This window comes from Drosophila montana, unplaced genomic scaffold, assembly GCF_035044405.1.
Source record: "Drosophila montana isolate Dmon_TW-CO22-7 unplaced genomic scaffold, ASM3504440v1 contig_3733_1, whole genome shotgun sequence".
Lineage (NCBI taxonomy): Eukaryota > Metazoa > Arthropoda > Insecta > Diptera > Drosophilidae > Drosophila > Drosophila montana.
This window is the reverse complement of record NW_026998620.1, coordinates 6271919-6298635: the sequence shown is the minus strand read 5'-3', so window position 1 is coordinate 6298635 and position 26717 is coordinate 6271919. Positions and strand designations below refer to the sequence as shown.

At 41.1% G+C, this 26717-nt stretch overlaps 1 protein-coding gene across 3 annotated transcripts; it reads left to right on the top strand.

Annotated features, from left to right (window-relative positions):
* Positions 1–1873: 1873 nt before the first annotated feature.
* sas (stranded at second) lies at positions 1874–26709 on the top strand. 3 transcript variants are annotated; one of them, XM_064693273.1, is made up of 10 exons: positions 1874–1992; positions 3350–3790; positions 16237–17603; positions 20221–20479; positions 20690–21349; positions 21428–21685; positions 22243–23265; positions 23677–24702; positions 25910–26137; positions 26202–26709. In XM_064693273.1, the coding sequence occupies exons 2-10, from the start codon at positions 3436–3438 to the stop codon at positions 26207–26209; spliced, it is 5184 nt and encodes a 1727-aa protein (XP_064549343.1). In that variant the 5' UTR covers positions 1874–1992; positions 3350–3435; the 3' UTR covers positions 26210–26709. The 3 variants fall into 3 exon arrangements, with proteins under 3 accessions (XP_064549343.1, XP_064549341.1, XP_064549342.1); XM_064693271.1 differs by lacking the exon at positions 22243–23265 and having other exon boundaries at positions 1879–1992; XM_064693272.1 differs by lacking the exons at positions 20690–21349; positions 21428–21685; positions 22243–23265 and having other exon boundaries at positions 1880–1992.
* Positions 26710–26717: the final 8 nt, after the last annotated feature.

The window sequence follows — 26717 nt, the reverse complement described above, 5'->3', positions numbered from 1 at the left end:
GAAATGATATTCAAAGACATGACATCATAGGAATACAACGTTCTGCATGAGCCTGGGAATGAAACGGCAATTGGGCATTTCTTTGAATGTATTGAAATGACTCAAAACTTGTCATGTGAATTTCTGAATTTCTGCATCTGTTTGGAATACGTAAATCAAACCTTGTCCTTGCCTGTATTATTTTGTTGCTAGAGAAAAGAGTTTGTTGCCTAAGTCATTCGTTTATACTGAGCGTAAACTTAGTCTTTCGTTGTAAATTTGCTTGAAATATAATATTAGGTTTTTAATAGTTGTGAATTTAAATAAAACTTTATCCTTGCCTTGCGCTAGCTGTATTATTTTGTTGCTAGAAAACAGTTTGTTGGCTAAGTCATTCGTTTATACTGAGCGTAAAGTTAGTCTTTCGTTGTAAATGTGCATATCATGTAAAATTATATTTATATAATTTTTTTTTTTTAATAGTTGCAGTTAGGGTTCTGTTGTCTAATTTTCAATATCCAGGATTTTTGTTGACTGTTAAACGTGACTCATACAGCTGCTGCAACCTTTTCTGGCTGGCTTCTAGTCAAACTAATATTGTTATTGTTTTTTTTGTTTTCTATTATGCTTTGTTCACATTAGTTATCTTTCAAAGCCATGTTCGGCTAGCAGCTTGTTGCTACACTCAAGAAATGAGTGCATAAGTTAAGTTGCAACGTTTGTTTGTTTTTTATTATTCTTTGCAGCAGCAGCAGCAGCAGCTCAATGGCTGCCAGATAAGCGGCAAAAACAACAAAAAACACACAGCTGACAGTGTGACTAACAATGGAAATTGTACCACAGTGCCATTGTGGGGCGCACACTTGGCCAAAGTTTGTGCAATAGCATAAGCGCATTTTGGAATTTTTGCATTTTTGCATTTAAAATTACAACCGCAACAGCGCGAACAACGCGAACAACTTGAACGCTAACAGACACTGCTGCACATTTTCATGATAGTTGTGGGCAAGTTGCGCCTTTAGGTTTACAGCTTTTGACGTCTCTTGGCTTTTGTGCTGAATGTTGTCTCATTGAGTCACATTTCTTTGACTGATCAAGTTGGCCAGAATTGTCGCCCTGCCGCTGATGTGTGCTGACGGTTTCTGGGCGCGTCTTCGCATCGATGGCATTTCAGCAATTGCATATTCAGGCATTTTTCGGGGCGCAGCTTGGCATTGAGATGATTATGGTTTGGCATTATAAAAGAGAAGAACCTTTTCTTAATCTACCTACTACTTGTGTGCAGTTAGCTGGAATTTTGTAAGCCGCTTTTTATGCTCGGCTGAAAGTCAGACGCTGAGTTTATAGACCCCGAGACAAATCTGAGGCAGTGGGCGTAATCGCACCAATAAGTGTCAGCTGGTCTTTTCATTGAGACATTGAGACTCGCACTGAGACTGAGATTTTGGTTGGCCGGTTCAAAGAAGTTCGCAGAGTTTACCTTGTCAAAATTTATGTAGCTGCAGCCTTCCTTTGGTAAATTCAAAAACCCAACGGCTTTTGGCAGCAGCAACACACCCACACCCACAACACACACACACAGACACAGAATAGACACACCTGAGGCATGCGAGAGCGCGACTTCGATTTCGATTATGTCAAGCAGCGCTCTCTCACCTGTTGCGCGGCTGGAATTGCTCAGCTGTTGCCGCCGCTGCCAGACAAACTCAACACAGTCGAAACCGAAATCGAAAAGCAACTCAAACCAGTTGGCAGAGGCATTGTTGTTGCCTGGTCTCGTGATTAGAGTCTTGGCCACGACGACGTGGCCGGCGCCGTGGTGAGTTGAAATCATGAAAGATCGTCAAGTATGGTGCTCTGAGCCTAGTTCAGGCCCCAACAGCGCGCTCAGTTGTTGTATGTGCTTCAGCCGGAGCGGTTGCTAGACCAAAACCAAACGCAGGCGTGTTAATAATTATTCTCTAGAAACGTGGCCCGTGCGCTTGGCCAGCTTTGAAAACCTTTGCGCATCGGGTTAGTGCAAATCATAATACCAACAAGTATTCAAGTGTGCGGCTTGTGTCTGTGTATGTGTGTGTGTGTGTGTGTGTATGCAAAGCACGGCTTTCTTCTTAGCAGACGCTCAGACAACGAATGAAATCCAGTGAAACATTCAGCTGAAAAGGCTGAATGAAAAAATTCCATTAAAATCCCGAAACGAAAAAAAAAACAAACAAGTTTTTCACTCCCTTCACCGTCTCTCTTTGTGTATCAACTGTTTTGATTTCTTGTGTGTTTTGTTTGATTTTTGCCGTTGCCATTTCTACATAAAAGGAGTGAGAGTGAAATGTGAAATGTCAAAGTAAATAGCCGGGCGACAGCAACTTTTACAATGACATCATTTGGAAAACAAACTTTAACCGAAAATATATAAACAAGTATTATTTATTTATTTAAATAGAAACATGCCCATAGCTGGCCTGTGCGAACTGTAACATGCCGTGCATTGTTTTTGGCAGCCGCTTACTAATTAAAGTTAACCCAATATGCAAGCCAAAACATGGCCAAATGCACGACAGCAACAGCAGTAGCAGCAGCAGCAGCAGCAGTAAAGGCAGCATTGATAGCATTTGTGGTTTTCTAGTTAGTCGCAGTCGGCCAAAGTTGCCGCAAATAATGCCACAGAGCCGCTTCCAGTTGTGGTTGTTGTTGGCGTTTGCAGTTGCTCGCGGAACCGGTTCAAATATACATTTTTGCGGCTGTAATTTGGATCTAAAATGTTTCTTGTTGTTGCTGCTGCTGCTATTGCATTATTGGGGATTGCATGCGCATTGAATTTCTTGAATATTTTTGCCAGCTATTTCTTTTGGGACAGAGCTGAGAAAGGCCAGAACTAGAGAATGGGGCATAGTTAGATCTGACACAAAAGACTTAGGCAGCGAACTTGACTGCAGCCAAGTGAGAAAAGAAATCAATCAAAATAGTGCATGCCCAGAAAATTATATACAATTATATTGAGACACATTTTAATAATATATTTAATATATTATTAGCATATGTAACACGAAATATAAAAGTTACAGCTAAAATAATATCCCCAAGATTGTTTAACCTGACTTTCAACGGAAATGACAGCATTTAGCTTACAAAATAGATTGCAAAAAATAAACCGTTACGAACGTACAAAATCACACACTCCAAAAGCAAACAAATGTCAAAGGCAAAATGTGCAAAAAATTAACGATATTTAGCAAACGCGCGCTATAACAAAGTATTAAAAAAAAGAGAGCGAAAGAGAGAGAAAACATCATAATTTATGATATGAAAGTGTTGTTAGATAATTATGCGGCTTTGAGACCTTTAGCTAATTTGCTTGAATTTAATTTTTTAGTCGTTTGATCATTTCAAAATTAACAACAAGTGCAAAGGTGTGAGACAAACTTACCAAAAATCCATACCGAAAATACAATACAAAAAATGCAAGCGTGTAGAAAAAAAAGAGCTCCAGGCGATACAGCGTCGATTCTGTGGAGTAGACTCTTTGTGGCCAGTCTCTGTGGATTATTGCTGCTTGGCATTCAAATTGAGCGTGCGGCGTCTGCGCCTGCAGGCGAGGATGATGCTGCAGCCGTTCCCAGTACCATTATGCCAGCGTTGGATACAACTACTGAAGCTGCCTCCACAGCCAACACAACGGCAACAACAACATCGACAACAACAACAACAACAATTGGCGTAGAACAAAGTAGCGAGTCGACTGCGACTGCGACTGCGACCATGTTGGATAGTTCAACGACTTTGGGACCGAACAAATTGAACGCGAGCGAAGCTGGTGAGTTAGAAAAGCCAAAGCACGAAAATTATAGATAGCATAGCAAAGCTTTCCAGACACTTTAATCTCACTCTTCTCGAGTCCGATGACTCCGGGCCCCATAATCAAATTTCGTTCTTTGAGTTACCAATTAACGCCGTTCGTCGTGTGCCGCCGCCGCCCGTTTTCGGATCGATCCGTTAAGCATTTTTCGATAATTACTCCCTTTTTTCGCTTAAATGGAGCACACCAGCTCGGTAAACGAAATTTTGCTTTGCGTCATTTTCTTTAGATTAATCATAGACAGAATTTTGTTTGGCATCTCTTATTAGTTTCCTGTTGAATTATTTCGTTAATTACGCGGCGCTTCAAAGTGAAACTCAAAAAACATGGAAAACTTTTCTTTTAGCTGCTGCGGAAATCATTTTCAAAGTTGAAAACAATTTCGGTATCAAGTGAAGCATTAAACAAATAGTAGACAAAAAAGATATGCATCAAATGGCCATGTTGGAAAATTAAACTTTAATATACTTTTTAAGCTAAAAGTTAGCCATAAAGCTGCTAAAAGTAAATAGAAATTCGTCAATAGAATTTGGTCTAATTCCATTATTTAGATGAACTCAGTTTCTTTTGTAGAGTAAGTGAAAGGCTTCTGCTCCGCTCACCGATCGAAGCCTTAAGTCAATACACTGCTCTAAATTGGGTTAGCAGTTTAATTGCTTGGCTCTATTCTCTGTGGAGTCTGTGGCAACAGTTTCTTTTATAATTAGCTGGCTGTAATTTTAGGTTTAATGTCAGCTGCACATCAAACGTGTCACGTTGCCGGCGATTTACATCAGATCACATGAAACGTGATTATGACTGCTGCTCTTTTACCTGTAGCTCTCTGGCTGATGATACGATTAAAAAGGGGCCACACACAGATTGTTCATAGCGAACAAAAGACTTAAACAACGAACTGAGCCCGATGCCTTTTACTTATCGTAGATATTTTGGCTGACAGTCTTTTATTGTTACAAGCTACTTAACAAACTTTGTGATGCAAATAAATATTTGAATATACGCATGAGTCATGTCCTTCAGCTGCGTGCCCACTGACAACTGTTACACCTTTTAAATGTATGTCATAAATGTTTGTTCAAGTCATTTGTAGATTTGGGTGCCACTTGAAGCTCGTGTAGGTACCGTGTTATGTGTACACCAACTCCGCAATAGTATTTTATGTTGTCTTTGGGCAATGCCAATTAAAACGACGTGCAGTAAATTAACTTGAACTCAGATGGCAAAAAATCATCATAAATCATTTAGATGCCGAACACCCCCACAAAAAAACCAAAGATGCTGAACATCTCAGCCCCCATGTACAGCATTAGTTAATGAATCGAAGAAAATACTGCATATGTCTTAACAAAGATCTGATGAGCTGGCTATCTTCGACTGATAAATAAAATGTGTGGGCTAATTACTTGCATAAATTAAATATAGTTATATGTATGTATAATTAATTTAATTGAATTGCAATACATATTGATTTTGATCAGCCCTATTTATAGCTATAAATATATTTTATGTATTTACATCAATGCTAGAAAATAATCTATAAATGTTATAATTAGTGCCTAATTGCACGACAGTTGTTAGACTAGTTTCCAATTGACAGCTCAAGCTCAATGCCTTTTGCTAGTAATTAATTACGCTGTCGCTAGAAAATCTTATATAAACTGGAAAGTTGACCATTTAAAAGCTTGTTTTTGAATAATTTAAAAAAATTTGTAGTTGTTCAACGCGCAGTGAAGAAATCATGTCTGTTTTTTAATCTGATCCAAGACAAGACAAACTTTTTGTTCTTTTTTGTTTTCATAATCGAAACACGATTTTCGATATATGTTACAGGTTTCTAATTTTGGCATATTAGACATTTTAATATTTTGCAGACTAAATTAATAAGTCTGCATTTAATGTTTGGTTAAATCAAAACAATCTTAAATAGTTGGAGCTTTGAATTACCTTTTGGAAAGGTCTGGCTATCTAGTCTTCTGTATAAGGAGCTCATACTGGGATAATATTGCTTTATTTACATTTAATTAACAAAAATAGCAAATATGCAATACATTTTTAAAATATTTTGTTTTATTATTAAAATTAGTTTTAATACATTCATATTATAAATTATACTCTAGTTAATTACACATAACTCACATTTTTAAAATATATTTATCTTCTGAAGGTCAATTCTAGCCAGAAGCTAGTTTAGCTTTCTAACTTTTTAAGTTAATCTAATGTTTGTCTGTACTACTCTCCAAACAAGTCCTCTGCCCGGAGCCTTTCAATAAACATACAGATGTGATCAATGTCTTAATATATGTTTTCAAATAAAGATATGAGAGAGAGAGACTAACAAGTAAGAGGTTCTAGTCGGGAGCTCCCGACTAGGGGATACCCTGAACCCTCTTCTTCCGACAGGCGATAAGTATAAAATGAAAAATACTAGATATATATATACTATTCTATAAGCTGCATGACAAGTTTGGTGACTCTAGCTCATATTAATTGCTCAAAAACAGGAATTCGATATCGATTTTTATCGATTAGTTGGAAACGGGGCAAGTTATCGATATCAGATCAAACTGGATCTGCGCGGGGACTAGGAGGACCTACAGCTAAAATTTCAAGTCTCTAGCTCTTATAGGTTCTGAGATCCTTGCGTTCATACATACGGACGGACGGACAGACGGACGGACTAACAGACGGACGGACGGACAGACGGACATGGCTAGATCGATTCGGCTGTTGATGCTGATTAAGAATATATATACTTTATGTGGTCTGAGATGCTTCCTTCTGCTTATTACATACATTTGCACAGATACATTATACCCTTTATTACCCATTTTTAATAGGTTCAGGGTATAAAAAAAGATTAACAAGTAATTTTTTTATTAGCACTAAACTGTAGATTTTGAAATATATATTTTCTGTTTGCAAAGTTAAATAGACTTGACCGCTAAGGCCGACAATTGCTGTAAACGGGTTTGTAAAAACCCAATCGAAGCAACATGCAGCGAGATATGTAAATGGTTGTTGAACAAAGCCAAGTGCAAATAAATTGCAGCTTGCTAATGAGTTGGAAAATTGCAGAGCACGTCGAAAAGTTGAGTGCATAAATCATTTATGTTAATTTTTTGCGGTTTGGCCCAGCCCCAGCGAAAATTGGGCGCTAATTGATGGCCTTGCATTGGCAACAGTCGAGGTGCAGAAAAATCAAAATAGTGAAAAATCCTATTAACTGGCTCAAACGCAAGTCAGGGCCTGCATTCGTCATGGCTTGCCAAAAATTATATTGAAATATATAATATATATATATATATATATTATTTATTGTATATACATTTGTACTTATTTGCCAGCTTATGAAGGTCTCCTTGCACAATAATATCTACACATCACGAAATATTTAATTCAATATAATAAACAAATCTAAAGGCCAAGTCTCCGTGCCAAGTAACGACCTCAATTATCGGCGAAGCTCATCATATTCATTTTTTTGGTCACTTTCTTCAAGGAAAAAAAAAAGTTAAATAAATTTCAATTGGGGAATGAGTTGTGATTACTTTAATTGTTTATTACCTGGCTGACTTCTTATTATTGCAAACAAAACGCACTTGGAAATTTTTGCATTTGCATACTTGAGGCACGATGTCGTGAAACTTGAGCGGAAATTGAATTTTGAACTTTGTGAGTTCACAAGGCTTCAAGCAAAAACTATCTACTATTAAGGAAGCGTTTCGATATAAAAGATGCAACACTCGGTAAACGCATAAAGAAATCTTTTATTTTCGCACAATTTATCATCAGAGCGTCGCAAGTCTTTTGTTTGATGCTTCCATTTTTCATTTTCTGTAGAGTTTCTTATTAATATGTTATTTTTAATTTTGTTTGTTTCTCGCACGAATTCTGCAGAAAACCGCAGATAAACAAGTTTGTGGCCTAAGTTATTTGTTATGTGTGTTTCTTTTTTCAAGGATAAAGATGAAATTTGTTGTGTGAGAAATATGCCAAAAATGAAAAGTATTTTTCACATAGGTGTGGCATGTGTTATACGCACATATACATACATATATATATATATATATATATATGTATATGTATATTTATCTGTTTCCCTTGGGCTTACCTTTCGCTTGGAGTTCATGCACGATTTGCTGGCAAAATTTAACGTCCGTTATAATGAACCGATAAGTAAAAGTAGCTTAAAACTTTTTAACAAAAATAGCTAAAGATCGTTAAGAGTCGTGTGTGTGTACGAACGTATGTGTGTGTGGACTAACAACAAAAACAAAAGCAACAACAACAACAACACAAACTACAGCAAATTGTTGTTAATTGCAGCTTGTTTGTTGTTGTTGCTATAACTCCTCTGTACATTGACACTAGCCAGAGGCTGAATTTTGAACGCGTGAAAGTGTAGACAGTGCTTGCATTTAACAATTAACATTTCGCCCATAAATATGACTTCATGGATTTTCGAACTGAAGTGTCAAAAAACATGTCGCAGTCCGTACATAAAACTCTGGGCTTTGAACTTTCCGTGAGATTTTAGCTGCATCGATCCGGTGACTTTCTCCGTGCGCAGCGTCAACTCGAAAAAAAAAATTGATTGCCTGCATCAGGTGATAGAACAACTGGTTACCACCTGACACGAATAGCAGCCAAATGCCAAGTGAAAATCTGTACAGCTGAGCCCGAGCTCCTGGCTATTTGTGTCAGGGGCGCACGTCCAATTCAATAATGCAGCCAGATAATTATAACTTGTTTTTTAGCCAAAAGGCTATTTTATGCATTTACTCAATTGCATACATTCAATATAAGATATGTTTACGTTTGTAACGCCCTCTTGTCTAGACGTGCGTTTTTCTATCATTTTGCGCTGCTGATTTTCCATTAGGTAATTTTTGTTTTATGTGCGCTGAGAAAAATGTAGCGCAAAAAGTCGACACTAATTAATGCAATTTAATTACGAGCTGTATAATGTGTGCGTGTGTGTGTGCGTGTGTAGAGTGTGTGTGTGTGCGTGTGTAGAGTGTGTGTACTGGGGTGTTTATGCAATTAACTATGTCATTGAACGGTGCACAGAATGTTTTCAGGAAGTGGATACTTAGCTAGTTAGATAGAAAAAGAGGGAAACAGAATAAGAGAATAAATAAATTGCCTTTGGTGTTGGAAAAAAAAGAATATAGAATGAGAAAGAGGTAATCCAATCGAGACTGAACTGTAAATTAAATTGATTATTTATGAACTGCGCATTTTTTTCTGTAATCCAAACTGTATACATATATATAAAGTAAATATACATTGAATTTTTATGATTTATGTAAAACTTTGTATAAGATATGCACAAATATTCTGTCAAAAAATGTATTTATTTGTCAGGATGGGTTTTCATACATGCCATGACTTTGATTATTTATTATTATAATTTATATTTAATATATATATACTTTAACTTTATTCTTTCTTGCAATGAATTCTTGAGTGCCCAGATTCTTCATGTCATAACAATATAATAATAATTCCTTATTACTAGTAATCAACATGTGTCTTATACTTCTTACACTTCCATCTTATACTACTCTCCATCTGTCTTTTGACAATTCGTAATCCGAATTGAAATTCTTTTAACATGAGATCTACCTCAAAGCCTTAGTCATTTCCATTTGTTTTGTAGCCTAAGTGCCCCGAATACCCTTTAGCTGGCCGTGTGCCATTCGGGTGACCTTCAAATGCAAACGCACTTGGCACAAAGCCTCTCACATACGAAAAAAAAACACTTGCAGCTCCAATTCCAAATCCAATTGCAAGTGGATTTCATGGCCGGCCAAGCAACTCGTCGAGCATTCACTCGGCTGTGCTGGTTGTGCCAACTGAAAAGTGTGGTGTCATTGCATTGAGATACAAATATAGTTATAGATACGCAGATACAGCAACTGTTGATGTGATACGGCTACCATACGGCTGCAGCCATCAATTTAGCCAAGTTAAGTGGCTTTTGTGTAAAGTCATATGCAACTTTTGTTGGGGTCTTTGTCTTGGCCTCTCCATGGACGATGACACGCGCTGAAACGTGTTTTTGTTTTCTTCTTGCCTTAGAGCATTAGATGCGCCGGCTTCCCCCTACAGCCTCCGCCGCCCTCTGTTCGAATTCCGAAGTCAAGTTGCATTTTTCATTAGCTGGCTCGGGCACATGAACTTTCGACTTGAGCAGTTGAAAAGGTCAAATGCTGCTTTACACGCTGCCTTTTATAGTGGAAAATAATTTTGTTTTATGGCTAGCCAGCTAGTCTAACTGCCTGACTATTTTCCCTCCACAGTTGTTGTTGTTGTAGCGGACTTTTCTAATGTCTTCGGCTTGGTATTTTACCCCATCGAAAATGTCTGCCTCACCGCTAAACATTATTCTCTGTCTTCTCAGTACATTTCAAGTCATTAGCCAGATTGAAAGGTAGATAAGGCGCAAAAAACAAAGACCTGGTATCAAGCTATCTAAACTCTAACTATGTACTGTTTAGCCTTAATTTATTTAACCCATATTAAAATACTTTAAATGAGAAAAAATATGTTCTTTTGCTTGTAGTTGAAAAATCATTAGCACATTCAACAAACACTCAAAGTCTTGTTTTCAATTATATATAAATAAATATAAATATACTTCCCACTCATCCTAGGATCTATTAAATCGTGTTGGTTGGTAGAACAGAAAATATCTTCAAAAGCATTTACTTATATAGACTTTAGGAAAGTTAAGGTGTTGTTTCTATTATAGATATGCTTATTTTTGGCAGTCTTTTATTTTCTAAGATTTGAAAGTATTTTTTCAAAATGTGCTCGTGTCATCTTTCCACAACCATTATTATGTGCAAATCCCTCTCCCAGCACATAACCTTCACTCCAGTTTTATATCATGTTTTAACATATTGTTTCACAAATTAACATATTACATACGAGTAGAAACCAACAACGTGCACTGTCATCGCCAGCCTCATCCTCGGCCGCACAGAGACAAAGACTTTTCAATTTCAACGAACATTAGCAAAAACCACAAAAAAAATATAATCAAATTTGTAAAGCAAACAAAGACAACAAAGAAAATCCAAAGTCTGGCTTTAATTATTAAGCCACATTAACACCCTGCCAAAATACGATTATATATATATATCCAAAACTGTGTACAGCTTTCCAAATGCAGGCGACGCGCCGCAAAGTGCCGCTGATTGCGTAATATCCACTCGTATTTGTTTATAATTTTCAAAAGTTTTGTCCAAATCAAACTAAAACCGGATCAGATGGCAGCCAAAGCCGCCCAAGTGGCCAAATCAAATAATTTTGTTTTGATTCGGTTCGGCTTTGTGGATACGTGAATACGTGACACACACACGCATATTGAAGCAGACGCATGACCGTTACATTGCCCAAAATCCAAGCAAATGTAAATGTACATATAAATTATTACACATATAGATACATACATACATATGGTATACTGTCCCCCCTATCAGTTGTTGACACTTTTTGCGCGTTTAAAAAGCTTGACCAACGGACAGACCCACTTCGAAGCACCACGAAGCATGGATTGTCGTTAATGGTCATTATGCAGTGCTCATTATGAATACCGAGTGGGTCGTATGTGACGTGCTTCCGGTTGGCTGGCTCGACATTATTTACCACCAAATAAATACACGAATGTCGCCCAATGAGTGAGGACTCTTTTGTTTATACACTTGCATACCCTGTACACATTGTAAGGAAGGAAGGAGGCTTCTCCGGCCGTATTTAGTATGTATATATTCTCAATCAGCAACTGAGTCGATTTACCCAAGCCCGTCTGTCTCCCCGAATATTTGACACTTTAAATGTTAAACATAGTTCCTCTTACAGAAATTTCCGTTTGTATTTGCATTATATATACACAGATCCAGAATGCTTTACCTTTTGAATACCTCAATCCGTTCATCCCAAAAAATTGGAAGAAACTCACACACCAAGGTCCCATGGTCTTGAGCTTAGGTATTTAAACACACTTGGATACACAACTTAAGTTTGTTTTGTGGAAGAATTTGTTTGTGACGGCAGCTCAGCGCTGGATACAGGGTATTTCCTAGACTGACACTCTTACGTATTAAAAATGAACTAAATAATTTGATTGAGACTTTCCCACACAATTCTCACGTAATATTCAAGATCTGTCGAGTTGATGATTTCACAATCAAGATAGAGTTGATGTACAAAATCGTAGATATAAATATATATATATTCAGTTAATATAAGTTCCAAGTTGAAACGGTTTTTTCGCCAAATAAGATGCGGTCAGTAAATTAGAAAATTCCTTTTAAATCGTGCAAAAACCTCGGATAAAATCGCTTAGTCATAGAATGAAGTTCTCTAAGATTGTCTATATTCTTGATAAAATCTAATGTGCGGAGTTCTGTTTAATGGTTTGCTACTGTAAATCTATTTGGTTTTCTGAGCTGCCAAGAAAGACATCCGGTTTGCATGCATGCAGCTCGCAGTGACAGCTTGTCAATTCTAAGCACATCATTTGTAGACCTCTTATGGACCCCTGACCAACTCCTTGCATTGCTGTCTGTTTGTTTAGAGCCGCAAAACGTGCGGCGACTTGAAAAAACCGCAAATGAGTTTCAACTACCGACAACGTTTTGCATTTCTGCATAAGTGCTTGCCTGGTATTGTTGTTGAAGTTGTTGTTGTTGGGCGCTGGCATGTTGTTGCCTACATGTTGTGGGCGTATTAAAAAAGAGGCATGCGGATAGAAGCCATTGTCATATATCATAATCAAGCAGCTGCTCGGCGTAACTGTGCACATCATAAACAAGGCTGAGAGACTGAAAGTCCATTTGACATGGCTAACAAACAAGTCAAGTTCGTTGCCTGAGTCTTTTGTATATGGCAGATAAGAAACAAATATCCGATTGAAATGAAACAAACTTGCATAACGGCGAACGGCGACCGAGAGACCACCAAAAGCGCAGCATCGAACTCTACCTATCTGCCCGTATATGCATCTAGGTGTGTGAGTGTACTAAAATAGTTTGCAGCCACTTGGGAGCGCTTAACGAGTGCCAGTGAAAAATGAAAATCAATGACAGTAAAAGACAAATTGTGCACCAAGTAAAAACGGACAAAACAAAGGAGCTGAACAAAAAACGGCAAGAACTGCAGCGTCGAGTATTATAAACGGCTAACCGTGACAACAGCAACAACAGCAACAACAACAACAACAACAACAGCAACAACAACAGCAACAATAAGAAGGAGAAGAACAACAACAATGGGAACGGCAGCAGTAGAAGCTGCAGGCAGCATAACGAACTGAAATTCAAGGTTCAAGTCAGTAACCCTATCGCAAGTTCTGGCCCCTCAAATCAACTCTCGGCAAGAGCAACAATAAAAGCAAAGTCTGGGACCAAAGCATAAAATACACACACACAGACGGACACAGTGGAAAGAGACGAGAGCCCGGCTAGGGCTCTGGGTCTAGGGTCTCTGTCTGGGCTAACGAACTGAGCGGAGCTCTCCTATTTTTTTTTCTTAGCGCTAAATTGGCGTCTTTGGCTTGGTCTGCCGCAGCAGAGCCAAAGGCACTTTTTCTTATTGGAGCGACGACAACAACTGTGCCTGGCTCCAAGACCAGATCGTTGCCGCCTGCCGCCTGCCGCCTGCCCCCGCCTGCTCCCTATTGCCTGCTGCCTTTATGCTTATTACCACGCATGCATGACAGACCCTGCGCCCATAGGCACACTCGGACGCATAGCTCTCTTTCGTCTACGTCCACGTCTTCGTCACTGGCACTCGACTCGCCCCCATGGGGGCACATTTGCAGCGCTCGTCAAGCTGACTTGCGGGTGTTTTTCTTTTGGCTTAAGTTCTTTCCTGCTGCCCAGCCATGAGTCAGCGGAGCAACTATGGATTCGTATGAAATATAAAGTAATGGACGCATGTGCCTCGTAACCTGAGTAGTTCAAGTTAAAGGTTGCAACTACATGAAAAGAGTGCGTAAATTAAATGCAAACTACATGCCAAGTTGTTAATAAAGAACGCATAAAAAGATAAATGAGCAGTCAACTATAATTTAAAATCTTACAGCTGTATAGATGAACATTAAATCAAGACTGGGGCCTAACTAGCTACAAAATATGTACTTAGTTTATAACGAATGTGCATATGTTTTTTAAAAGGATGCAAACCGGATCTAAAAGTACAGGTTGTGGGTGGAAAATTTGAAGCAAAACATGAAACTTTGTCCAAAAAATCTTTGACCCCATTCTACATGCGCATTAAATATCCCATTTAGTGTGCATCTTTATCACATAGGTTAACTAGAGTAAAAATCAAAATTAGTCACGACAAAAAATTTTGTATGTAGAGAAAATCTAAGGAAAAGCCTTCTCATGCGAATCACTACTCAACTAAATACTTATTGAAACTTTGAGAAAACCTGATTATTGATTATTCCGAATAAAAAACATATATTTTGTTAATCTTGATCACATTTTAAATTGCTGTAATTGGTATTTAGGCTTTTGCTTCTGTGCTTCATTACTAATTTACCAACTAATGTTTAATTCAATTGACTTGCTTGATTTTGAAACTATTTAATATCATTTGGACCCACTGTACCAAGATAGTGTCAAGTTTGTGTTTGGCTTTTGTTTTAGTTGTTGTTGTATAATACAAGCTAAGAAGCCCATACTAAAGTCATCATTTATTTATGACATGAGCTTTTTGCCCCCAAACTATGCCCGAAAATAAATGTAATTATATAACAACGAAGGAACAGAGAAGAACCAAGCCAAAAAACATAACAACAACAACAACAACAACAACGGAGACTCTGAAGAATAACAACTTGCCCAACTCGACGTTCCAGCCGCAGTTGTCGCGCTCTCCGTCGTTCCTAAGCGTGTTAAAGCAAAGCTGAAAGAAGAAAAAACAAACTCTGAAGAGCCAAAAAGACAACACACAAAAGGGGGGAAAAAAATAAAAAAAACAGAAATATCACAAGAGATGCGGCTGGCTGATATTTTGGCATCGCGGGGCTTGTCCGTGTGCGAATGCTTCCAAGAATGGCGGGCCAGGCCCGATGATTCAGCTGGCGAAGACGCAATCGCAGCTTAATGAATACCTTGCCGATTCTGAAGAAAACTGATGCTGCGTCTGCGCCGCGTACAGCCGAACAGATATTACGAGCTGCTTTCAATGATGGCGTTGCAAATGATGCTGCCAATGATGGGACGCGTGAGATATTTCCAATACGTTAAGGTTTAGCTATTTCTTTTTTCTGTTTTTTTTTTTTCGCTACGGTTTCCGCTAGCCTTGCGCAAGAATTCTTGCTGATGTACCGGTACCGTAAATGTGGGCCAGCTTAGCAAATAGATGGGCAGCTTAAAGTTTATTTACCCCTCGAATGAGTCAATAAAGTCAGTTCTAACTGTCCGAGCATGATTGAAATTGGCCATAACTCTTGGCGTTGCTAATTAAACAGAACACATTTGCAGAGCTGAGAAATGTCTTCTAAATATCGCTAAGCGATCATAAATATTGCTTGGCAGGAATTGAAACAACAAAGTAAAACATTTATTTGTACGCTTTCAATATATGTTCTACAGAAATTATGCGCTCAGCTTGGAAATATATTCTTACGAATGACTTTTATATGCAATAAAAATTTTTTCAGCATCGTTCTGCCACTGTGTGGAATCGAATCCTGATTACTCAGTTCCAACATTATAATTGCTTTTCAAGAATTGTTGTACTTTTAAGAAACTATCCAAATATCACAAAGACAACGCAAGAGATTAAACTTCGAGAACTTTTACTAAACCCTACTTGTTATGCCTTTACATTTTATTTACACATCGAAGTTATCAAATATTAAAAGGCTTTAGTTCATTTTGCCTTAAACTTTGTTTCTTATTTATTTATTTATATAAGGGTAAATTCCCTCTGAAACTAATGACTTTTACCTTTAACTTACAAAAAAAAAATTGTCGCTTAGCTTTGACCTTTATTTTTAAGCATATCAAAGTAAGGCCCATTCAATTGTAATAACAAAATATTTACCCCAAGTCTTTTAAGTGTTAAAAGTCTCTATCATCATCATTTCGATATATCGAGTGGTACCGAAACAAAAAATGGCCTTAATATTGTACACTATCATTTATCGTCAAATATTTCAAGAATTCAATTGGGAAATATTGAAGCAGATGGTATACAAAGACTATACCTATATTTATTATGTATGATGAATAATAAATCAAAAATGAGATTAAAAAAATTAGAATTGAGGTAGCACATATTCGGACTTAAGTGCAATTATATTTGCTATGGTCTCCTTAATGTACTGCTTAGTAATATTAAATACAACTAATAAAGCCAATATTCCATTTGTTTAGTTGCAGCGATCACCACAATGCCGCCAGCAGTCGTCGTTGGCAGCGCCACCGAGAATGGCAGTTCCAAGCAGGAGGAAACTACTTTGCGCTCCACCAGCATTGAGCCGATTACCTCTACGGAGCCGACAACTACTCCGCGCGCTGAGGGTGAAGCGCCTGTGTCGATTGTCCATCCGTCGGAGCTGGATCAGACGCATATACAGCATATTCCGTTAAGGGATGAGCATGCGGAGAGCGTGGGCGGCGATGCCACCACGGAGCAGCAGCAGCTGCAGGAGAAGCAACAGCACCAGCAACAACAAAACGAACTGTTGCTCAACCAAATCTCTAATGAGAACGACGACGATGCCAAGGACTTTAATAATTTTCGACATCCGGCAACGCTCATAACGGCCAGCAACAGCGATGAGAACGAACCCGCCACCAATGAGAATGAAAGTGACAACGAAAAGAACGCACTCACATCGACAACCAGCACAACAACAACAACAACGTCGGCGTCGACGTCGACGATCACAACAACTGCAGCTCCAGCAACAACAACGACAACAACAACAACAACAACAACAGCGGCAGCAGCAACAACAACAACTGAGTCCGAAGATCCCTATCATGTGCATATACTGTCCGAGAATCATGATCGCCTGGCCGAGCACGAAGATTATCAAATGCTGTCGAGCAGCACCGAGGAGGGCGAGCCGGCGACAACAACTGCACCAGCGACAACAACAACAACAACAACAACTGCAGCAGCGACAACAACCGAATCGAGGGCTGGCATTATCGTCAGTATGGAGAACAAGGCAACAGCGCAGCCAGCAACTGAGACGACATCAACATCCCGAGCACGCGCCATGAATATGAATGAACCCGAGACCCAGCACCCGACTGTGCGCGCGATTGAGGCCGGGGCGGAGGCGGAGGCAGAGGCGGAGGCCACCACAGTCATACCGCGATTCGAAGTGGACGCGGCTCCAGTGATTAGCATTGTTGAAGGACAGCATGTGCATGGTGTGCAGCACCCAATCGAGGACGAAAGAAGCAGCAGCAACTCCACAACAACAACAACAACTGATACGCCATTGGCTGCATTTGCGGGCGAGGGTCGCTCGGCAGGAGGCGGCGGCAACGAGGACGTTGAGCTACTGTTCCGACACAATGCCACCATGCAACAGGCTCTGATGGATCTCAGCGATGTCAGCATGGACGAGGAGCGCACTGACCAGATAACAACTACAACAACAACAACAACTACGACCAGCACATCAACGCCACAGCCGGAAACGGAAGTACCGAAAATTGTAGAGATCACAGCCAGCGGGGATACCATGCATCGCGAATGCCTGGCCAGCAACAAGAGCTACAAGGTGCGTACAGAATTGATTGAAATATTTGTAAGGCAAAGTTTTCAGCAGAGAAAGCGAACAGCTATGCAGCTAATAAAGAGGTGTACACCCACCTGGCAGCCAACTCTCCTACTCTCCTACTCTGCTTGTTTTGCCAGGCATGCAGATTGTGCGAGTGCATTTATGGCCGCCTTCATTTTTGTCTGCTCAGCAATGTCTGGCACTTCCTGGCACGCAACTCCAATTTGCCTTGTCGTCACTTGATTGCATAATGTTCAACAAGTTTGGGCCACACATAAAAACCGGTCAACAGCAGGCAGCAAAAGAGTTTTGTCGCAGCTGCTGCTGCGGCTGCTGTTGCTGTGTGCACTCCAAAAATATTTTTGGTGCACATTTCCCTTGTTTCGCAGTTTTCGCGGTTGATGCTTGGGCGAGCAGCAATTATGCAAATATTTGCGCGCCTTAAATCGAAAAAAATGCCAGCAAATTGCCTGGCCTGTGATTGATGTCGTTGTCGCTGTCGTTGTCGTTGTTGGTGCGGACTCATAATCAGGCCCAGCCTCAGTTTAAGTCTGGGCAATCAACGCCATAATGTGACAATCTCTTGTCGGACTCTCAGAATCGCTTGCTGTTTTGTCTATCAGCTGATTAACGCCAGCGTCTAATATCTAATATCCATAAATAGCTGCACGCCTTTGTGCGTCAGTCCGAGTGTGACGTGTTCATCAAACATTGCACCCAAGCCAAAGGCATTAAACGAGTCGTGTGTGCATTGCTCGCCAATGGAACGCAGTCAGACTAGCAGCAGCAGCAGTAACAACAGCAGTAAAGGCAGCAGTAACAGCAGCAGTAACGCCTCCGGCCTGCACTACTGACCAACCCATTCAGCTGTTGCTGTTGTTGTTGTCGACAGCTCTTGTTGATTTGGTTTTAATTAAGCGGTCGCTTGGGTTTTCTTTTAATACCCTAACAACAGCAAATTATTGTGGACCCTACGAATTTGTTATGCTCTTTGTAATTTTAATAGGAAAACAGCGGGCTAATTAATGCGTCTACTCCAGCTCTGTTTGCAGGGTATATTTCTGATTATACAACAATTAAGTTTTCGTTTTTTACATATTTATTCGAGTCACCTATAAATGAAAGAGTATTTTCACTGCGCTCCGAAATTAATTTAGTTATTAATATTTTTTTTTTTAATACTTATTTTAAATTGTTTTTGCTGGACTTTTCATAATCGGGTTTACGGCACGTTTCGATATGAAATAATTTTGCTTTCACTTTTAATGAATTGTCTGTTATTTTTTGCTCGGTTATTTCTTATAAATTGCGATCGATCGGCAGCGGACACGTGCAACATGCCAACGCCGCATGCCCCAAATAGTTTTTACACTGAGCAGGCAGAAATAGCTTTTAAATTGAACACGCTTTATGGGCTATACGGGCTATATAGTTTAGTATGCCAACCTGAGCTTGGCTTTAGTCAGCATGTAATGGCCATCGCTTTATGGCTTTTCCGATTAAAAGTTCTCTGGAAAGCCTAATGAACATTTTTTTTAAAGGCGTTAAGATGTGGGTTGGGCGCGAAAAAATTGCACATAAAGCGTATTCAGAGAAACAAACCTACGCAATGCTTAATTTAAAGAACAAAAGGCTGCAAAGCGCTTGGTGCTAAACAAAAGACTCAGGCAACGAACTTGATTTTAATCTGTGCGTCTAGTCGTGCGTGTGGGTCGTGCCGTCAGCCAGTTAAACCGGAGCTTTGACATATCTGCTTATTGGTGCACTCAAGTCTCCAAATTCAGAGCAGGAAATGTTTACCAATTTTCTTCAGTACCCAGTTAAGCAGTCGACAAATGAACCAATGATTGATGAGCTTCCCCCGCACACAGTTTGTGCACAATTTGTGCTACAGCCGGCTTTCACATAAAATTCGCAAAACTGGAACACTGAATCTATTGTCATTAGCTGTCAATTGGGTCACAGTTCTAAGGCAATCACTAAAAATAACCAGCTACTTAGTGCTTAGTGAGATGTTTTTTTTTTTTTTCACAAGCGAAAGCTGCAGCAATATAACTCGAATAACTCGAATGCCATCAAATGGAACTGAAACTCGTTTTGCGCATAATTTGTATACACACTTTGAGAATAAAAATTATTTATTTTATTATTTTGATTGAACACAATTTGAGCTTATGCCCAAGCAAATTGTAATTATGAAAAGTCGCGAGGGACATTGTCCCGATTCTAATTTTTATAATATTATTTTATTTATTTTTTATTTAACATAATATAATATTTTTTGCAGTACTCTCCATTGTTGATGGTGTTATTTTAAGTCACTTTAATCAAATTTTTTAAGTTTAAATTACAAATGTGATCCCTGCAGGAGAACTATTCCAGCTCAAAAGTATTCCACATTGTGTTTGCTGACTTGCGGCTTAATATTGTTTACTTCTAATTCTAGTTGATCGTTCATATATATTCAGTTCTATATTTGATTTTTATTTTGTTCATATCTGCCTCGTATTTATAATTTATAGCCACATGTTTAGTTGACATCAATCTTAAGTTGAATACCTGCGCATATAATACAAAGGTTAAGTTTAATTTGCGGATTTCTCTTTTGCTTGAATAGCACGGCGAGAGCATGGAACGGGACTGCGATGAGCGTTGCACCTGTAACCGCGGCGAGTGGATTTGTGAGCCGCGCTGCAAGGGTGCCACCTATCCGCGTGGCAGCCAACGCACCATGGCCAATCCGCATTGTCACGAGCGTCTGGTGGAGGAGGACGAGTGCTGTAGGACAATGGAATGTGACGAGCCATTGCTGGAGCCCAGCGTGGCCACAGCCGAGGCGGGCATGCCAGCTGCGGCCAACAGTGAACAGAACGAAGGTGAGTCCAGGTCAATGCAGGCCGGCAGATGCAGAGAAAGCTCTTGCTGTGGCTTGGCAGTTGTTGCTTTTGCAGTTGTAGCCTTTGGTCCATGCTTTAACGCTGTGTTTTCTGTGCTTTTCCATAAACGTCATGTGCTTTCCACACACACACACAAACATATTCTGCCACTTGCCATACACACACACCCACACATACGCATCCGATCAGACACCACACCCAAGCCGCGCAACGACTGCCATTACCAGGGCGGCGTCTACAAGTTCCGCGAGCGCCTGGAGATTGGCTGCGAGCAGATCTGCCACTGCGACGAGGGTGGCGTCATGGACTGCCGACCACGCTGCCCGGAACGCAATCATACGCGTGCCGACAAGTGTGTCTATGTCAAGGATCCCAAGGATGTGTGCTGCCAGCTGGAGCTGTGCGATGTTACGCTGGACGATCACGAGCAACAGCAGCCGCTGGCTCCGTTGCCGTCGCTGCATGGCGGCCAGAACAGCATTGGGGATGAGCACGAGCAGGAGCGCAGCTTCGGGCTGGAGGAGCAGGCGCGCGACGCTAGCGGCGCCACGCCCACCTGCAGCTTCAAGGGCGCACAGTATGAGCTGGGCCAGCAGTTCCGCGATGGTTGCGAGCAGCTGTGCATCTGCAACGAGCAGGGCGTACATTGCGCCAAGGTGGAGTGTCCCTCCACCTTTGGCCTGGACGTGCTCAATCCACATTGCATACGCTGGGAGCCAGTGCCGTCTGACTTTAAGCCGGTGGCGCCCCACTGCTGTCCGGAGAGCATGCGCTGTGCGGATAACGGCACCTGCACATACCAGGGCATGGAATTCGAGAACTGGTCACCCATTCCGGCCAATCTGACGGGTAAGCACAAACAGCACATGCTCATTCAAAACATTCAACCATACATCCTGCCTGCTTAACATTTCCATTCCCATCAAGGTTGCGAGAAGCATTGTTACTGCGAGAATGGCAAGGTGGAATGCCGTCCGGCTTGTCCGCCCGTGCTGGCGCTGCCGCCAGCTGATTTACCCTGTCATCCCGCTCAGGCGCGTCTGCTGCCCATTCCCGAGGATGAGTGCTGCAAGCACTGGACATGCGCACCGCTGGCACCCAAACTCGGCGGTCAGCCGGAGGAGGAGGAGGCGACACAGCAAGAGCAACAAAACGAGGCGGCCAGCCAATCCTCATCTCCGACGGGTAAATATGGCTAGTGAATGCATAAAAGAGTTATTCTTTTAATGTATTGCATGCAATAATCCAATCGCCAAGGCGTCCGCCTGGGCTTTTTTTAGCTCCGTTTGCACTTAACTTGAGTTTAGTTTATTTTATGTCTAAATTTAAGTTGAGCTGTAAACGGAGCAATTATGTTAATTGAAAGCAATTGGAAAATAATTCGAAAACTCGTTATCAAACATTTGAAAGCATATTCATTTTTATCGCTCATCTTTCTCGCATGTTTCCAAAGCATTTTGCGGCTTTTCCATTATGATTTCATACCACATACTAAATTTGTGTATATATTTTTGCGCTTTTGCTACTTATCTTGCGTTCTTTTTCTCTCTCTTTTTCTGTTTTCTGTTTTTATTGTTTATTTATGTTTTTAATGACCCCGACTATTTTTGCTGTATTATATACATATTTATTTTCTATGCTCATACGAAACAACAACAAAATTAACGCTATGCATTTGTAAATAATCAAAATACCATTCAACATGCAACCAATATCAGAAACAACAACAACAACATCGACAGCGACAACGACAACGACAACAGCAACAACTTCGACGGCAGCCAACAAAGGGTTCCATGAGAAGCCAACGGATGTTGACTACGAAAAGAAATCACAGCTAAACGCCTTTTATCCCACGCTGGATGGCAAGCCGCCCAAAGCGGGCGCGGGCGTCTTTGACAAGCACGACAAGCTCCACAAGAAGGCTCAACAGCAGCAACAGCAGCAGCAACAGAATGACATCAAGTACGATGTGCACGAGGATCAGCAGGAGGACGAGGTGAACAGTGGGCCACCGCTGCCGCCGGGCGGCGGCTTCGTGCCGCTGCAGCTGGGCGGCCACTACAACGATTATCAACAGCAGCAGCAGCAGCAGCAGCAGCAACATCAGCAACAGCTCGGACCCTTTGGCTTCTACCATCCGGGAAAGCCCGCCTATGATGCATACAATCCCTATGAGCCGTATGGCATTAATCCGAACGGCATACCGCAGGGCAAGCCGCCGCCGGTGCCTACTAGTCAGTCGGATCTGTTCAATATTCTGGGTGCAGAGCAGCCCGGGCATCCGGCACAGACACTGCCCCAGAAGGACAATCACAATCTGCCCTCGCATGTGAGAATCGAACAGATACTGCAGCACTTGCAGCAGAGCGTACCCGGCGGACCAGGCGGAGCAGCACCCGGCCCACAACAACAACAACAACAGCAGCAGCAAGAACGACCGCTGCCGCCGCATTATGTGCCCATTGTGCACAGTGGAGTGCCGCCGCCTCCGCCTCCACATGGCATTGCCATAGTCGATGGCCAGCCCGTGGCCTACGAGAGCTATCCGCTGATACCCGGCCTGGGTGTGCCACCCCCAATGCATCATCCTCAGCAGCAGCAGCAGCAGCAGCAAAAGCAGCAGCAACACGAATCCTTGCAGCAGCTGCCTAGCATTACGCCCAGCTCGAGCACCAGCTCTGGCCTATCCACGCAGGCCAGCGAGCACAGCCTGCATCAGACTCAGAGCCAGGCGCCGGATAAGCGACCCATCCAGCAAGCAGGTTGAGATCCCACTATTCTAGTCAAATCCCTCATAGCTTATTCTAGTCTCTCTCTATCTCTCTCTCTCTTCATGCCGTATGGACACAGCTATACTGATATACACAATGACAGGGTTAAACTGTACTAACTGTGACTACTCTGAGTTCCACATTCAATCCACACACACTCTCACGCACACACACACACAAACACTCACATCTACATTACCAGTCATCCGCATCATTGTTGCGCTTCTTAGAAAACGCTTAACCTAAACTAATCCTAACTTATACGTAGAAATAAGCGTGAATCAGCCAGACCTATTCTATATACCTATTCCAAATCGAAAGCAAATTTAGGTTTATAAAGCTTAGATTTGCTTTGGAGTCGGATCTGGGATGCAATATTCAATACTTGAACTCTTTTTCCAGGCCTCAACAATCTGCAACCAGATATCGAAGTGCACACGCTGGAACCGATTGATCCGCGTACCATTCGCATTGTGTTCACGGTGCCGCAGGTGTATGTGAATCTTCACGGACGCGTGGAGCTGCGTTATACGAATGGGCCGAGCAACGATACGTCCAGCTGGGAGCAGCAGATATTTGCGCCGCCCGAAGATCTGATTGCCACCTCGCAAATGGAGTTCGATTTGCCTGGCCTGGAGCCCAACTCGTTGTACAAGGTGAAAATAACGCTGATCCTGCGCGATCTTAACTCGCAGCCAACGAGCAGAGTCTTCACGGTCAAGATGCCGGCGGAGAGAACGATAACGCCGCCGCCGCAGATTTCCGACTACAGGCCGGACTTCCAGGATATATTCAAGACCGTCGAGGATCCCGAGCTGAATGTCAGTGAAACGAATGCCACCTGGCTGCAGCTGACCTGGAAGAAGCTGGGCGACGATCAAATGGAGTACGTTGATGGGGTGCAGCTGCGCTACAAGGAGCTCACGGGCATGATATATTCGTCCTCGCCGCTGATACACCGCACCCTCACCAGCTACACCATACAGAATCTGCAGCCCGATACGGGCTACGAAATCGGACTCTACTACATTCCGTTCGCGGGCCACGGAGCCGAGCTACTCGCCGGACACATGATCAAGGTGCGCACCGCACCCAAAACGGATGTCTACGGATTCGATGTGATGGTCAATGTCACCAAGGTGAAGACACAGAGCGTGGAAATATCGTGGAATGGCGTGCCGTATCCGGAGGACAAATTCGTGCACATCTATCGCGCCATCTATCAGAGCGATGCCGGCAAGGAGGACTCCAGCGTCTTCAAGGTGGCCAAGCGGGACAGCACAACTGGCACCCTGATCATGGACCTCAAGCCAGGCACCAAGTATCGCCTCTGGCTGGAAATGTATCTGACCAATGGCAACACCAAGAAGAGCAATGTGGTCAACTTCATTACCAAGCCAGGTGGTCCAGCGACGCCGGGCAAAACTGGTACGTCAGATATTAATTAGTTTGAAATGCCTTTAAGATGAACTCTTCCCATTTCAAGTCTTGCGTGTTTTTGAAAGGATTTATTTGAGCTTTAAGAATCTTGGTAACCCATATATATCTATACTCATCATATGATATTATGGATATTGAATCCAAAACATTAGCTTGCATTAGAACCATTTGACTTTAATATCTTTTAGCCTTTTACAAGCATCATTAATGCCCATATAGACAATGATCTCATGTTTAGCCTCCAGTTCGAGATACGTATTGGAAACAAAAAAAAAAAGGAAATCAAAAAGAATACAGTATATCGTCCGTTCGTTTATTCGTATGAACATTGCCGTGAATACGTGATTATTTGTAATATTTATTGACCACACCCAAAGAGATCAGGTAAATTGCCAAAATCTATTTCTGGTCCAGTTAAAGATCTCGAGACACATTTGTCAACTGCCTCACCATATAACGCATAAATAAATACAGTTTGGAAGTTGTTACCTTGTTATAGACTTAGCGTCACCAATAAAGAAAATTCTTTATACCCTTTTAGAGATTAGCATAGTTTTGTCATGAAATGTGTAACGCATAGAAAGCATATATATTTTTAATCAGCATCAACTGCCGAGTTGATATAGCCACGTCCGCCTCTCCAGCTGTCTGTTCCTATGCGAACTATATTCTCAGTCTTAAAGCTATCGTCTTGAAGAAAGGTCCGTCCCTCTCTTGCATACAGCAAATATGTCGGAATCGGCCGGATCGGATCAATTTATAAAATAGCTGTCTCGATAGGTAGAAAATTAAGTCTTCCATGAAAACCTTTTTTGTTTTTGAAGATATCTTGAAAAATGCCAGAATTTATTGGTTAAACTGTGCTATTAAAAAATGAGCCATATCTTATCATTAAGAGGCTTTAAAAAGGATCGGCTGCAAAATGAGTTTTTGTATGGAAAAATACGCAGTTTTTCAAGAAATTTCCATCAAAATTAACGCTTGCGAGCAACAATTGTCTCTCACACGTATTTAAGGGTATTTAATCTTCGGCGTCCCGAAGAAGATAGCCGTTCTTTCTTATTTTATAATAACATGTAGATACATATAATTGCCACAAATGTGAATACTTAAGTTACCTTCTTTCTTTTATGTATAAATTGTCATAAAGATTTCCCAATCATATGTAATTTTGTGTATTTTTCAATTTCCTCAGGAAAACTGCTCACTGCGGGCGTCTCAGATCAGCCAGTCGGCGACTACTACGGTCCGCTTGTTGTTGTTTCTGTGATTGCCGCACTGGCGATAATGTCGACGCTTGCCCTGCTGCTGATCATAACCAGGAGGCGGGTGCATCAGACGGCTTCGATAACACCGCCGCGGAAGAGCGATGCGGCCTACGACAATCCCTCGTACAAAGTAGAGATACAGCAGGAGACAATGAGTATGTCGGGACATTCGGCGATTTGTTTTAATATGTTTCTATAATGAAATTCTCTTACTTGCAGATCTGTAACGGGTCAATCTGATGGGCAATACTCAAGGCACCCAAACTAGCTTAAAACAATGTTCTTGTAAATACTTCAAAACTCAAACTCAGTGTCAGTTAAAATGATGAAAAGAATATAATTTTCCATTCCCCGGCGCAGGATTTAAAAGGATGTCCACACTAAAAGGCCGCCATGTTGTATGTAGTTATTAAGAATTCTTCGAAATGAACTAAACATTTTTTTTTGTTAAACAATTGCAACTTGTGTATATAGAGAAATAGAAGAGAAAACTGATAACCCCAAGAAACCAATTGGCCTCGCCTGGGGCGTGTGAAATGTTAACGTTTACGCAATTCTTCTAGCGATTTCTAAATGCATAGTTAGTTTAACTTGTAAATTGTAGCTTTACACATTATTTAAGAACGAACAACAGCAGTTCTTCAAGTAACAGTCCATAAATATTTAAATTAGCTTGTAAACGTACAGAGATATGCAAACCTTATGAATAAATAAAATATTAAAACTATAGCGCTC

Bases quoted from the DNA above. Each gene is read 5' to 3' on its own strand.
- sas (XM_064693273.1), top strand. From the start codon at position 3,436: ATGCAAGCGTGTAGAAAAAAAAGAGCTCCAGGCGATACAGCGTCGATT. The intron at 17,604-20,220 runs GTGCGTACAGAA...TTGCTTGAATAG, and splicing joins CCAGCAACAAGAGCTACAAG to CACGGCGAGAGCATGGAACG. The intron at 21,686-22,242 runs GTAAATATGGCT...CAACATCGACAG, and splicing joins CCAATCCTCATCTCCGACGG to CGACAACGACAACGACAACA.